At 37.0% G+C, this 12,941-nt stretch overlaps 1 protein-coding gene across 1 annotated transcript in view; it reads right to left on the bottom strand.

Annotated features, from left to right (window-relative positions):
- Positions 1 to 383: 383 nt before the first annotated feature.
- LOC133762585 (pumilio homolog 3-like) overlaps positions 384 to 12,941 on the bottom strand; it is a 137,187-nt gene continuing 124,629 nt past the window's right edge. Inside the window, 2 exon segments of the mRNA XM_062195559.1 lie at positions 384 to 519; positions 2,592 to 2,667. Coding sequence (XP_062051543.1) covers positions 384 to 519; positions 2,592 to 2,667 — 212 coding nt within the window.

Raw genomic sequence — 12,941 nt, 5'->3', positions numbered from 1 at the left:
TATAGCCCTTTGTCTATATTACATTAAATTAAGGTCTTTTTTCTTTTTTACTTATTAAACTTATTTGGTGAAATCTTAAGCCTTTTTACAGTAATGCAAATTTAAAATGTGTTATCTCAAAAAAAAAACACCTAAAAATAAAAAGAGAAGGAATGAGGGTAGGAGAGCGAATGAGAGGGAAGGCAGGAAGGAGGGAGGAAGGGACTATCACAATGTTCTCAGAATTGTATCTACAAAGCAAGTTGAGTCTGCTAAAAACTAATTAAAACAATATAAAAACACTGAGTAGTAAAAAATTTATGTCCACAAATAAACTGAACTTCTTAATTTTTAAAGTAATTGTGGTAAATTTAGGATTATTGCTATACATATGTCAGCTTATTTTAATGCTGATATATTTGAGTGGGAATGACTAAGGTTTCGGTTACAGCTGGAGCACAGATATAGATTGTGCCTGTACTGGAGCCTGAGCCATCTGGATGTGTGGTCACTTGATGTTCTCTGTCATGTCTGAAACCCCTAAAAACAATGTGATACAACTCAGATCATGCACATTTGGGATATCACCCACCCTGGGACATACATAGTGGCGCTGGCATTAGAAAGGACAGAGCAAGGGAGTACTTAGCTCTCCTAGTTCCCAAGGACTTGAGCCTGTGACTATGTCCCTTGAGTTCATATGTACTCCAGAGGCCCTGGTTCACAGACCTCCTAAGCAAATACTGACAACTGCTTTTTAGCTGTAATTCTGATAAATTAATGTATACCGAATTTGCTTCAAAAGAGACATATCTATGTGTTTTGACTTCCGCTTTACTTTTTTTAACCTTTTAGCCTTAATATTTGTTGACAGAGACCAAGATTACATGCAATGATTTTTATTAAAGGTCACAAGCTTTGGGTGTGGCGGTAAGGATGCCTACATTCCTTGTCAGAGTGTTTGAGTTCAAATCCCAGTTAAGGTCCAGATTCCAGCTTCTAACTATTCCACACCCTGGGAAGCAGCAAGTGAAGGCTCAAATGGTTGTGTCTCATCTACAGCCATACCACCCTGAACGCGCCCGATCTCTTCAAATAATTGTGTCTCTGCCACTCACATGGGAGACCTTAATTAAGTTATCATCTACTGGCTTCACGTTGCAAGTACTGGAGGAAGGTACCAATACTTAGGAAATATCTCTCTTTCAAATAAATTTAAAATAAATTAATTTAAATAATATCCTATATTGATCTTCCAAGATTGTATTACCTGTGCTTATTTTAAAGTCAAGTTGGATGCATATATTTTATTATACCTGGAAATGAAATATTGATAACCTTTGGCCCCTCTCTCCCCACAATGAAAAGGCCCTATTGCTAATGTGAAGATGAGCTGTTAGCTGAGTGTATGTTGACCTCCCACTCTTAATGTAGAGCGTTCTCTTAGAACTCTTTGTACCTACACTTGAAAGTCATGAATAGTTCCCTTCATTTTACAAGTTGATCCTCCCCTAAGTGCTTTTAGCAAGCTATGACTTTAAAGAAAGTGGACTTGAGTTAATGGATATTGAAGCAAGGGACACAGGGAAGTTACAGAAATGGTTTCTGAAAAAGAAGCTGCAATTTACCATTTTGATGTTTATCTGAACGACTACTTACTTCAACCGAACAAGAAAGAAAGCAGAGATCCATGATAAGTTTTTTAACTCATACAATACATCAATGTAAATTTTTGATGTGAAAGGGGCAATTAAGTTTCAAGACTGAGTATGACAATTAGGAAATACAAAGTATAAAATTAATGAGCTCCCTAAATCTTTTGAGATAGCAACTACCCTGGTCTGGTTGATTTCCTCAAATTTAGGCAATTCCTTCTTTAAACAGATCCCCCCTGGTTTTCTGATATATGATAACGAGTTTATTTTTCTCTCTCTTCTGATATTTCTCCTCCAACCATAAAAGCATCTTGTTAACTTTTGTTTTTCCTTGGAAAAACCTAAGGGACACTATTTTTCTTAATCTCTAAACCCAAATCTTTAAAACATTGTTCCAGGACAAGATCCAATGTCACCATGACAGACTAGACAAGAGTTAATCACCATCATTTTCTACCTCGTTTGCTCCTGCAGGGCAGCCTGACATTAGAGACAGCCTCACCCAGGAAGTTAATATGTTTACCTACCAGGCAAGCCATAGACAATTGACTCCTCTTGGAAGAATGCTAATCAGGGAGTGGGGCTCTAAGTCAGATTTTCTGTGGAGACCACATATACATTGAATGACCCAAGAAGCAGGAGGGTCATAGCTGTCCCTAAAGTTTTCCAGGCCAGGATCAGCTCAACTAAAGCTGCGGAACTTTCGAATCTCAAGCAAGCAGGGAGCAGCCCAGCAGAACTCTAAAACAGGGCCGTTTGATTAGGCAAACTTGGAAGACATGAGTCTTGATTCTGCCACTTAAATGGTGTTATTTTGAGCAAGGGACACAGTATCCCTTAGTCTGTTTCTTCCTCTGTGATGGGTGATCCATCCTTTGACAAGTTCATCAGAAGTCGGTGCAATGGAAAGTGATTAGTAAAATGTGAGAAAATAAGACATGACATCAGACCTCTTACCTGGATTCTTCAATATAGCTACTACCACTGGACCCTGGGATATCCCCTTTAACCTGTCTTAAATCCAAGATTTTGTCTGGAAAACAGAAACACAGTGCAAAGTTTAGCTTGTGGGGTGTAATTATTACTTAAAAGAGATGATAACTGTACATAAGGAATTATTCCCTAAACTTCAAAAAGGTATATTTACAGCTTTAAATACTAAAAAAGGCACATGGTTTTTAAAGTTCAAAAACAAAGCATTGTTTTAAGGTCTGGAGATATTGACATTCACAATAATGACAACTTATCCTGAGACAATTGTCAGCACAAGCTAGAAATAATGTGGACATAGGTTCAAATCCCAACTCTGGTATTGCTATTTGTGCCTGAGGAACACAATTAACCTCTTCATGCTTAACTTTGCAAATGGAGAAAATATTTCTTTCTCATAGGAAGTCTTTGAAATTAATGTTAAATCATATAGACACATTACAGAAGGCCTAGAAGCTCAACCATAGGAAGAACAAAGATAATAAGACCTATTGTGGTACACATAGTTTTATGCACCCTGTATAATCATTTAACACTCATTAATAATTTAGTCTTGTCCACAACATGACTATTCATTGTATTTTCCATATGAAAAAACTAAGACACAAAGGAATGTATGGATTTGCCTAAAGCCGCAGAATCAGTGAGTGGTGTGTTAACAATTATTCAGGTATTCAATAAATCAAGTAGTGTTATGGGATTCCCAATGATTAAGTTCATTGTCTGTTACAAAATAGGGCTTCCCTGGCCCCTGTGGTGTACCTAAAAAATTGTTTGTCAACAGTATTTTTTTTCCACAAATGGAGAACATTTATTTTTAGTCAGATCTTCCCTTATTTAAAAAAAAAAAACTTTTTTATTGAATATAAATTTCCAAAGTACAGCTTATGGATTACAATGGCTTCCCACCACTCCCCCCCCCCCGAACTTCCCTCCCACCCACAACCCTCCCCTTTCCCGCTCCCTCTCCCCTTCCATTCACATCGAGATTCATTTTCATTTCTCTTGTATACAGAAGATCAGTTTAGTATATATTAAGTAAAGATTTCAACAGTTTGCACCCACATAGAAACACAAAGTGAAAAATACTGTTTGAGTACTAGTTATAGCATTAAATCACAATGCACAGCACATTAAAGACAGAGATCCTACATGAGGAATAAGTGCACAGTGACTCCTGTTGTTGACTTAACAAATTGACACTCTTGTTTTTGGCCTCAGTAATCTCCCTAGGCTCCAGTCATGAGTTGCCAAGGCTATGGAAGCCTTTTGAGTTCACCAACTCTTATCATATTTAGACAAGGTCATAGTCAAAGTGGAAGTTCTCTCCTCCCTTCAGAGAAAGGTACCTCCTTCTTTGATGACCCGCTCTTTCCACTGGGATCTTTCATTTAGTTGTTTTTTTGTTTTGTTTTGTTTTGTTTTGTTTTGTTTTTGTTTTTGTTTTTGTTTTCAGAATGTCTTGGCTTTCCATGCCTGAAATACTCTCATGGGCTTTTCAGTCAGATCCAAATGCCCTAAGGGCTGACACTGAGGCCAGAGTGCTGTTTAGGACATCTGCCATTCTACGAGTCTGCTGTGTATCCTGCTTCCCATGTTGGATGTTCTCTCCCTTTTTGATTCTATCAGTTAGTATTAGCAGATACTAGTCTTGTTTATGTGATCCCTTTGATTCTTAGTCCTATCATTATGATCAATTGTGAACTGAAATTGATCACTTGGACTAGTGAGATGGCATTGGTAGATGCCTCCTTGATGGGATTGAATTGGAATTCCCTGGTTTGTTTCTAACTCTGCCGTTTGGGGCAAGTCAGCTTGCGCATGTCCCAAATTGTACATCTCTTCCCTCTCTTATTCCCACTCTTATATTTAACAGGGATCACTTTTCAGTTAAGTTTCTACACTTAAGAATAACTGTGTATTAATTACAGAATTCAACCAATAGTATTAAGTAGAACAGACAAAAAATATTAAGAGGGATAACGTATTAAGTTGTTCATCAACAGTCAGGGCAAGGGCTGATCAAGTCACCATTTCTCATAGTGTCCATTTCACTTTAACAAGTTTCCTTTTTGGTGCTCAGTTATTTGTTGCAGATCAGGGAGAATATGTGATATTTGTCCCTTTGGCACTGGCTTATTTCACTCAGCATAATGTTTTCCAGGTTCCTCCATTTTGTTGCAAATGACCGGATTTCATTGTTTTTGACGGCTGTATAGTACTCTATAGAGTACATGTCACATAATTTCTTTATCCAGTCTAAACAGTATTATTTTATTAATTGATACCTACAACAGAATCCTTGAAGTCCTCCTGAGATGTTCCTGCATTTATTGAATAAGTGCATATTGTAACTCAGAAATCTCTATCTTCAGAAAGTTCACTTGTTGGTAAACATGAATACTACAGTTTAAGAATTAGCCTCTTTGTTAATTTGTCAAATTCTTCAATAGAACTGCATATTTTCTAAGCAAATCAAATTATTCAGAACAATTGTCATTCTCATTTTATTTCTATTGTACTCCTAAAGCTTTTGGTGCTAAAACGGAAGATCTACTGAGGTCTGGATGGCAAGCCGATGCTTTACAATGGTTCCCACTAATACACGCATCTCCACCAGGTGACCAGGAATGGCCCCTGAGAAGCCAGTCGCTCATCTCCAGATGGGTTCTTAGGCTTAAGGAGATCCTGGAGGAATGCCTCAGTTTTGTTTATTTGCTCTCTGTAATTTTAGTAGCAGACTCTGTCATGGGCTGTGCCTGAGGCAAGGGTCCTTCTATACAAACCCCTCTCCCTGGATAGCCTCTATGCTTCCTTGTCTTGGCTTTGCTAAGAAATTCCAGACTGTTTTTCTGCCTCCTTCTCCCAGGAAACCCTGACTTCTCCACAAGTGCTTACCTTCACTCACAATCCTCTTGGTTCACATATAAAGTTCTCTGCCCACTGCTTTCCCAAGGCTTCTTGGTTTATATTAAACTAATAAAGCAATTTTTGTGTTAGATGGTAAAGCCAGGCTTTGTAATAACAACATCCTAGGTCTAAATTTTACCTCCCCTACATGCTTCAGTCACTTTCCGTCCATCAGCTTCAATTTCTTCAGTACCTTGGGATCCTTTACATCTACTTGCAGTACTGAGTGAATTCATTTAAAAACATATAATATTGTCTGGAAGAGCTAAATATGCAGTAGGCAATTTTGCTCATCTTCTAACTCAAAATATCAGAATGAGGAGGAAAAATGACCTGACGTGTTACAATTTTACATTACTCTGTCATTTGCTTGATGTTTCTAAAAATCAACACTAATGAAATTGTCTCAAAAATTTTGCTTTCCTGAAAATTTATGATTTTCAATAAGCTCAATGCCAGTAAATTAATTAAAGCATCACTAATCTTTCACAGTGAAAGAGACACAAAAAAAATTCCATTAAGCTTGAGCTAATTACGTGTAGTAATTCTGGAAATCTGCCTACTGCCCTCAGAGTTTTCTATTTGTTGAACTTAGGCAAAAATATAGTAACTGACTTTAGTGATTGTTTATACTACTTCATTCTTCCTCTCAAATTAAAATAACCAAGGAAGCATGCATTGTGAAGGATGTCATATGATTACAAAAATTCATTCTTGCGTGTACTAATATATACCACTATGCATAATCTTTACATTAAGATTTCCACTACTGTTGTTAAAAAGTTTATGTTGTTGATGTGGAAAGGAAACTTAGTATTGATAAGTACACTAAAGTATACTGAAATAAATATGAATAGAAAACAAATATGAGTTTTTATTTAATATAAATTTTGCATGCTTTATATACAATACATATGTGTGTATATATATGTATATATGTATATACACACACATACACATCTAACTATCTGTATAATTATTTCAAGAACTAAAAGGTGAGTAAATTTGAACTGGGTCCATGCATCAGCTCTTGTAACTTTAAAACTTACCCTGTTAACACCAAATAGAAAATTTCCTCTTGAATTACACAACTGGATATTTATGTATTTGTCGACAGTGGAATTGAAATAATTAATTACTCTTAAAAAATCAGTGAAAGGCTTTTGACTTTCACCTTGGCAGAGGAATACTGCCTAGCACTGGCTATTTCTACCCTGGCAGTCATTTTATTTTATTTTATTTTATTTTTATTTTTTGCTGAAAACCAAGGCAGTTGTACATGCATGACAAGTGTTTCTCTATAATTAGTAGCACTTACTCATCTCTAACATATAATTAGAAGCACTGAATAAAACGTCTGCTTCTATAAGGAGCAATGAGATAATTATTGGAGGTATTTTCATTCCCAGATCTCTTGACTGTATGATGATTTACTCTATATGATATGGTACATCTATAATTCCAGCATTTTTTGAGAGCAAAATACAAAATGACAAAGAGTGTAATGGGACATTATCATGTTACCAGAGAGATAATCACGTTTTTTTCTTTTAACTTTCACCTCTTAACTCAAATGGAACAATTTTTCCATTAAAGGAAATCTTATATTGTAGTCTTATCCTTATATTACTAATATTAAGCTTGTGTCTTGACTCCCCTACAAGGTTCCACACTCACTGAAGTGAGAGACAGTCTTATAACCTCTGTTTATACTTCACCTTGACTAGAGAATTGCCTTCAATTTTGAAAAGGTCAACAATTTGCAAGATTCAGTGTGTGATCGAGGGCACATGTTACAACACCTGTGGCATCCGTACTTTGCTGTAAATGCACTTTTGGATAGCAAGTGCTTCTGCCTCCATTAAAGCACTCTACTCCAAAAGGGCTTTTTCCCATTTGATTTTATTTTCTATAATATTTCTCCATTGCCACTTTGATACTCCTTGATTTAGAATAGAGTCCTTTCCTTTGCAGCATTAACTTTTCACTGTTTGGGTTAGGGAAGTTACTGTTGCTTCAGTTCTGTCTCACAGTCTGAACTCAGGCAGCTGAACATATGTGATGCAATGGAGTGTATCGGGTTTGAAGAGCCAAGCCATTAGATAGTGCATTAAGCAAAGCCTCTCCAGCATGAGCTCTGAGCATGGCTAGATTTTGGAGAGGCCAGCCCTGCACAAACAGAGTCCTTGAGATGCATTTTCTTGTACTCTCTTTGTTTGTATTCTCTGAGATTTGCAGATGCTATGTGTGTCTTTTGATTGATTCCATTTGGTTGGTTCAGTGAGCACACCCAATGGGTTTTGTTCTCTGTGACTTGAGATAACAAAGGAGTACAATGAAAGTTTCTACCTGCACATAAAGATCGTATCATACATTACAACAAGTTTCACCTCATTCAAAGCTGATGGATTTTCTCAATTTGTTAACTATTAACAAAATGCTCTTTTAAATCCTATAAAGCTCAAAATATAAAACATTCATCATCAAATATCAATAAATACCACTCTCCCCAGCAAAAAATTTTTTCTCATCTTGCCTTAAATTATCTAGATTTATCAAATATAAATGCTTCAGATTAGTAGTTTTCTTAATAGTTAACTGATTTCAGTATGTAATTTTCATATTGAAGGTTCCTGAACATGGCCATTTCTAAAGATTCACTTTTCTATCACTAACTTTAACATATAGATTTAAATAACTTATACATCTAATTGCTTATTTTAAATGTACATTACTCTAGGATTTAAATTGTAAATTGAGTAAAACCAAAATTTCATTTTATAATTTGCATGTACTTGTGATCTTTCTTTTCCACAATTTCCCAGTTATATCAATTTCTTTATTACATAGCTTCTTGATTTTAAATCACTTAAACTTTTTTCTCTCTTTTTTCCCCTAATGAATGTTTATTAACTCTTCCTCAACCTAGTTTCCAATAGCTTATTTTTATAATATTCCAAAACATCACTGTAACTCTTTTGTGTTGTTCCTGTAAAAGTCCATTTGGATAATTCTTATCTGAGTGGTAATTGAATGTATAGGCATAAAAGCATCAGAAAACATTAACAGAAACCAAGTCTTATGATATTGACTGGCAAATATTCCTATAAATGCAATATCTGCTCAAATACTTCATTAAAGGGAAAACTGAGTACATATAAAATTTTGGTGAGAAAACATATGTTAGCAAAGTGAATGTCTCACCTCTTTCTACTTACCAAATTACTAAAGCTATAAAATATATTTGCAGCTCTGAAACCAAGACTTCCATACAATGTTGGTTGAATTAAAAAATTAGGATACAATCTTTTCAGAAATTAATTTTGTTAAAATTTTGTGTCTTTTGGTACACATCTTATTTCTGGGTATTATTTGATGTCAAGTATTACAATATTTATAGGAATGACAATGTGCATTGCAGAATGACTGAAAATAGCCATATTTAGGAAAAAAAAACTTAAAAAAGGCATGTAAAAATGTCATTAAAATAAGATAATAGTTATGCACTGGGAAACAGTAGGTTATTGCTGTTGAAACCAGATAGTGATGAGTCTGTTTCAGCTGAATTATCCAGGGCATGGTACTAAGCACACGTACCCAGTTGTGGATACTGAAACTACCTAAACGTGGACTACCTCAAGACTTGCACATTCAAAATTCTTCCAAAAGCTTTTATTTTGGACAAAGGATGGTCATGCATGGTGGAATTCTAACAACTTCACCTAGACCCTCAAATCCCAAGTCTGACATGATATCAACTTAAATCATCCTTAAGTTGATATTGAGTTCCTATCTCCCATAGTGCAGATTAAGGAAATCTTGGCTATACCTATAACTTGTGCTAAAAATGCCTGTCTTCATGTTCTTTGTCTATTCCAGGTGACCTCAACTAGCTATTTAAGATTTAACCATAGAGAATATAGTTTAAAAAATAAACTGGGGGGGGAGAGTGCAATATTAGTGAAGAATTAGGGAGAACTCTGCAGTGGAAACTCCATGCAAGTTAGGGGGATGCTGTGGATCTACTCAGCAGGTGTAGATGTGCAGCACAAACATGCACACGTGTTGAGAGCCTCAATGACAGCTTTGGAGATTGAGGTGAGACCAGACTGCAGCAGCCCACGCCACTGGTGGTAAATCTGCCAGGAGAGCCCGGAGTGAGTCCAACTTGGAGCCCTGTGTGGGACAGTGTATCTGCCGACCTAGAACCCTTTTATTTGATAAGAAGGAGGCTGGTGGAAAGGAAATGACTTGATTCAACAGTCTAAATCAGATATATCTATATGGATATATGCATCTGTGTCATTTTTTTTCTACTTCAAAATGTACCTAGGAAACACTGATAGAAATGATCTGGTTTTGATGTCTGTGTGTTTAGACTAAATTAAGACCTAATGTTCACTCTCCTTTCTAGCCATGGTGTAATCCCATATTCATGTGGACAATAATATGCCACCGTTCCACCTCCCATGGATGCCACCTCAACTCCTTTTGTCAAAGAGAAGGTTTTTATTTTCTGCCAAATCGAGTTTGACTGTGATTTCCTGGTCAAATCATTGGGATTTCCACACTGCGCACCTGGCTCCTGGCTTTGCATCAGCGTGGTGTGCCGGCTGCAGTGCGCCGGCCGTAGTGGCCATTGGAGGGGGGTACATTTTTCTCCCCTTGGTCACCTGACAACAGTGTCCAATAACTAGCTGAGAAGGTGCAAGAGCCTTTTGGATATACAAAACACCCATGCCAGCTTGTGCCCATACACCCAGCAACCAGCCAAGAGGAGATGCCTGAGACTGGTAGGCAGAATTGACAAGTTGCCCATGATGGTGGAAGCCTTGTGCAGGAGCCTTGTGTGCTAGGATTGTGAAAACACTGTGGCTGCATGAGAGGGCACAGGGTGTTTCTGGGCCTCTGAGCAGTCACTGTGGGCTGCTACATACAGTAGGAGGCTATAGAGAGTCATTGATGCGGGACCCATGCTCACACTGAGGACTACATGGATCACTTTTGGGGTTCTGGATGAATATTGTACCCACTGGGGCTAGAACCTAGGCATTGGTCACCTTGGAGAGAGGAGGTGAGAATGAGATTATGCCAACAGAGCTAATCAAACCCTCTCCTCTGATTAAAAGAGATTTACTATGACAATCTTGAGTGTCACCTTGGAAACTCTCCTCACTCTGGAGCACTGAATAGAGCTCCCTGGCCATACCCAGCACACATGTCTGAGAATTCACTAAAAGAGCAGATACTCCATCATTTCAACAAGTATGTCCACAAGTGCTTAAAAATAAATGCAGAAGTTGAAAAAGCATGAATAAGTAAGACAATATAATTCCCCCAAAGGGACAAAACACTTCAATGCTAGGATGGGAGGATGAAGAGACTGAAGCAATGCCTAGAAATGGAATTCAAAAAAGTCATAGAATTACTTAGAAGTAATCAGAAGCAAATCCACAGATTAAAGAAATTCATACATGACATGAATGAAAATTTTTCCCATGAAATTGAGATTTTAAATAAAAATAAAAATGAAATATTGGAAATGAAGAATTCAGTACATCAAATTAAAAATGTAGAGGAAAGCCTTAAAAACATACTCAGTGAGGCAGAAGAAAGAATAGCTGAGTTAGAAGACAAATCTCTGAAAATTTTACAGTCAGATCAAAAAAAGAAGAAGAAAAAGAAGAAAGTAGAAAAGTTAAAAACAGTGTTGGCGATGTATAGGATATTATTAAACAGCCTAACATATGAGCCTTAGCAGTTCCTAAAGGCATGGGAAGAGAGAAGGGATTAGAAGGAATTTTAGTGAAATAATTACAGAAAACTTCCCCAATTTGGAGAAAGGAAGGGACATCCAAGTAGAGGCAGCACATAAAACTCCTAGCAGACATGAACAGAAAAGATTTTCACCACAACACATTGTGTTTAAAGTTTCCACAGTAAAATATAAAGAAAAGATTTTAAAATGTGCACAGGAGAAACACCTGATTACTTTCAGAGGATCTCCAATTAGCCTTACAGCTGACCTCTCAACAGAAACATTAGAGGCTAGAAGAGAATGGTGAGACATATTCCAAGTCTGAGGAGAGAAAAAAAAAAGTCCACTTAGAATACAGTACCAGGCAAAGCTCTCACTACTGAATGAAGGTGAAATAAACACCTTCCGTAACAAACAGAAATTGAAATAATTTGTCACCACTTGTTCAGCCTTACAAAAGATGCTTAAAGATATGCTACACACAGAAAAACAGAAATATGGGCATCATTAAGAAACTAATGTGATGGGGCTGGCACTGTGGCTCACTAGGTTAATCCTCCACCTGCGGCGCCGGCATCCCATATGGGCACCGGGTTCTAGTCCTGGTTGCTCATCTTCCAGTCCAGCTTTCTGCTGTGGCCAGAAAGACAGTGGGGCCTGGCCCAGGTGCTTGGGCCCTTGCACCTGCATGGGAGACCAGGAAGAGGCAGCTGCCTCCTGGCTTCAGATCAGCATATCTCTGGCCATAGTGGCCAATTGGAGGGGTGAACCATCAGATGGAAGACCTTTTTCTCTGCCTCTCTTTCTCTCACTGTCTGTAACTCTACCTGTCAAATAAATAAATAAAAAATCTTCCAAAATTATGTGAAAGCAGAAAATCTCCCAGTAAAAGTACAAAGGAAATTCAAAGTAAATAATAGGAATATTTTTGGAATATTGGCTGGGCCAAGTTGTTACTTCTCAATAGTCACCTTTAATGTAAATGGCCTTAACTCTCCAGTTATAAGACACAGACTGCCTGAATGGATTAAAATGCAAGACCCTCTATTTTCTGCTTATTAGAAACACATCTCACCAACAAAAATATTCACAGACTGAAAGTGAAAGGATGGAATAAGATATCCCATGCTAACAGAAACAAAAAAAAAAAAAAGAAAGAAAGAAAGAAAGAAAGAAAGAAAGAAAGAAAGAAAGAAAGAAAGAAAGAGAAAAAAGATCTGGTGTTGGAATCCTAACATCAGACAAAACAGACATTTACACAAAAACTCTTAAAACGGACAAAGAAGGGAGCTATGTAATGATTAAGGGATCAATTAAACAGGAAGATGTGAGTATTATAAATGTGTATGCACCCAATTAAGGGTACCTGTCTATTTAAAAGAAATCTTTACAGACCTAAAGGGAAATATAGACTCCAATAAAATCGCAAAAGGAATTTCAATACCCCACTTTCAGCAATGAACAGATTAATGAGACAGAAAATCAGCAAGGAAACAACAGAGTTAATTCACACTATAGACCAAAAGGACCTGCTATCTACAGAAATTTTCATTCTACAGTTGCAGAACCCTCATTCTTCTCACAAGTGCATTAGATTTTCTCTAGGATAGACCAATACTAGGCCATAAAGCAAATCTCAACATTTTCAA

Source organism: Lepus europaeus, chromosome 6 (genome assembly GCF_033115175.1).
Source record: "Lepus europaeus isolate LE1 chromosome 6, mLepTim1.pri, whole genome shotgun sequence".
In the NCBI taxonomy this organism is placed as follows: domain Eukaryota; kingdom Metazoa; phylum Chordata; class Mammalia; order Lagomorpha; family Leporidae; genus Lepus; species Lepus europaeus.
This window is presented reverse-complemented; position numbering and strand designations above follow the sequence as displayed.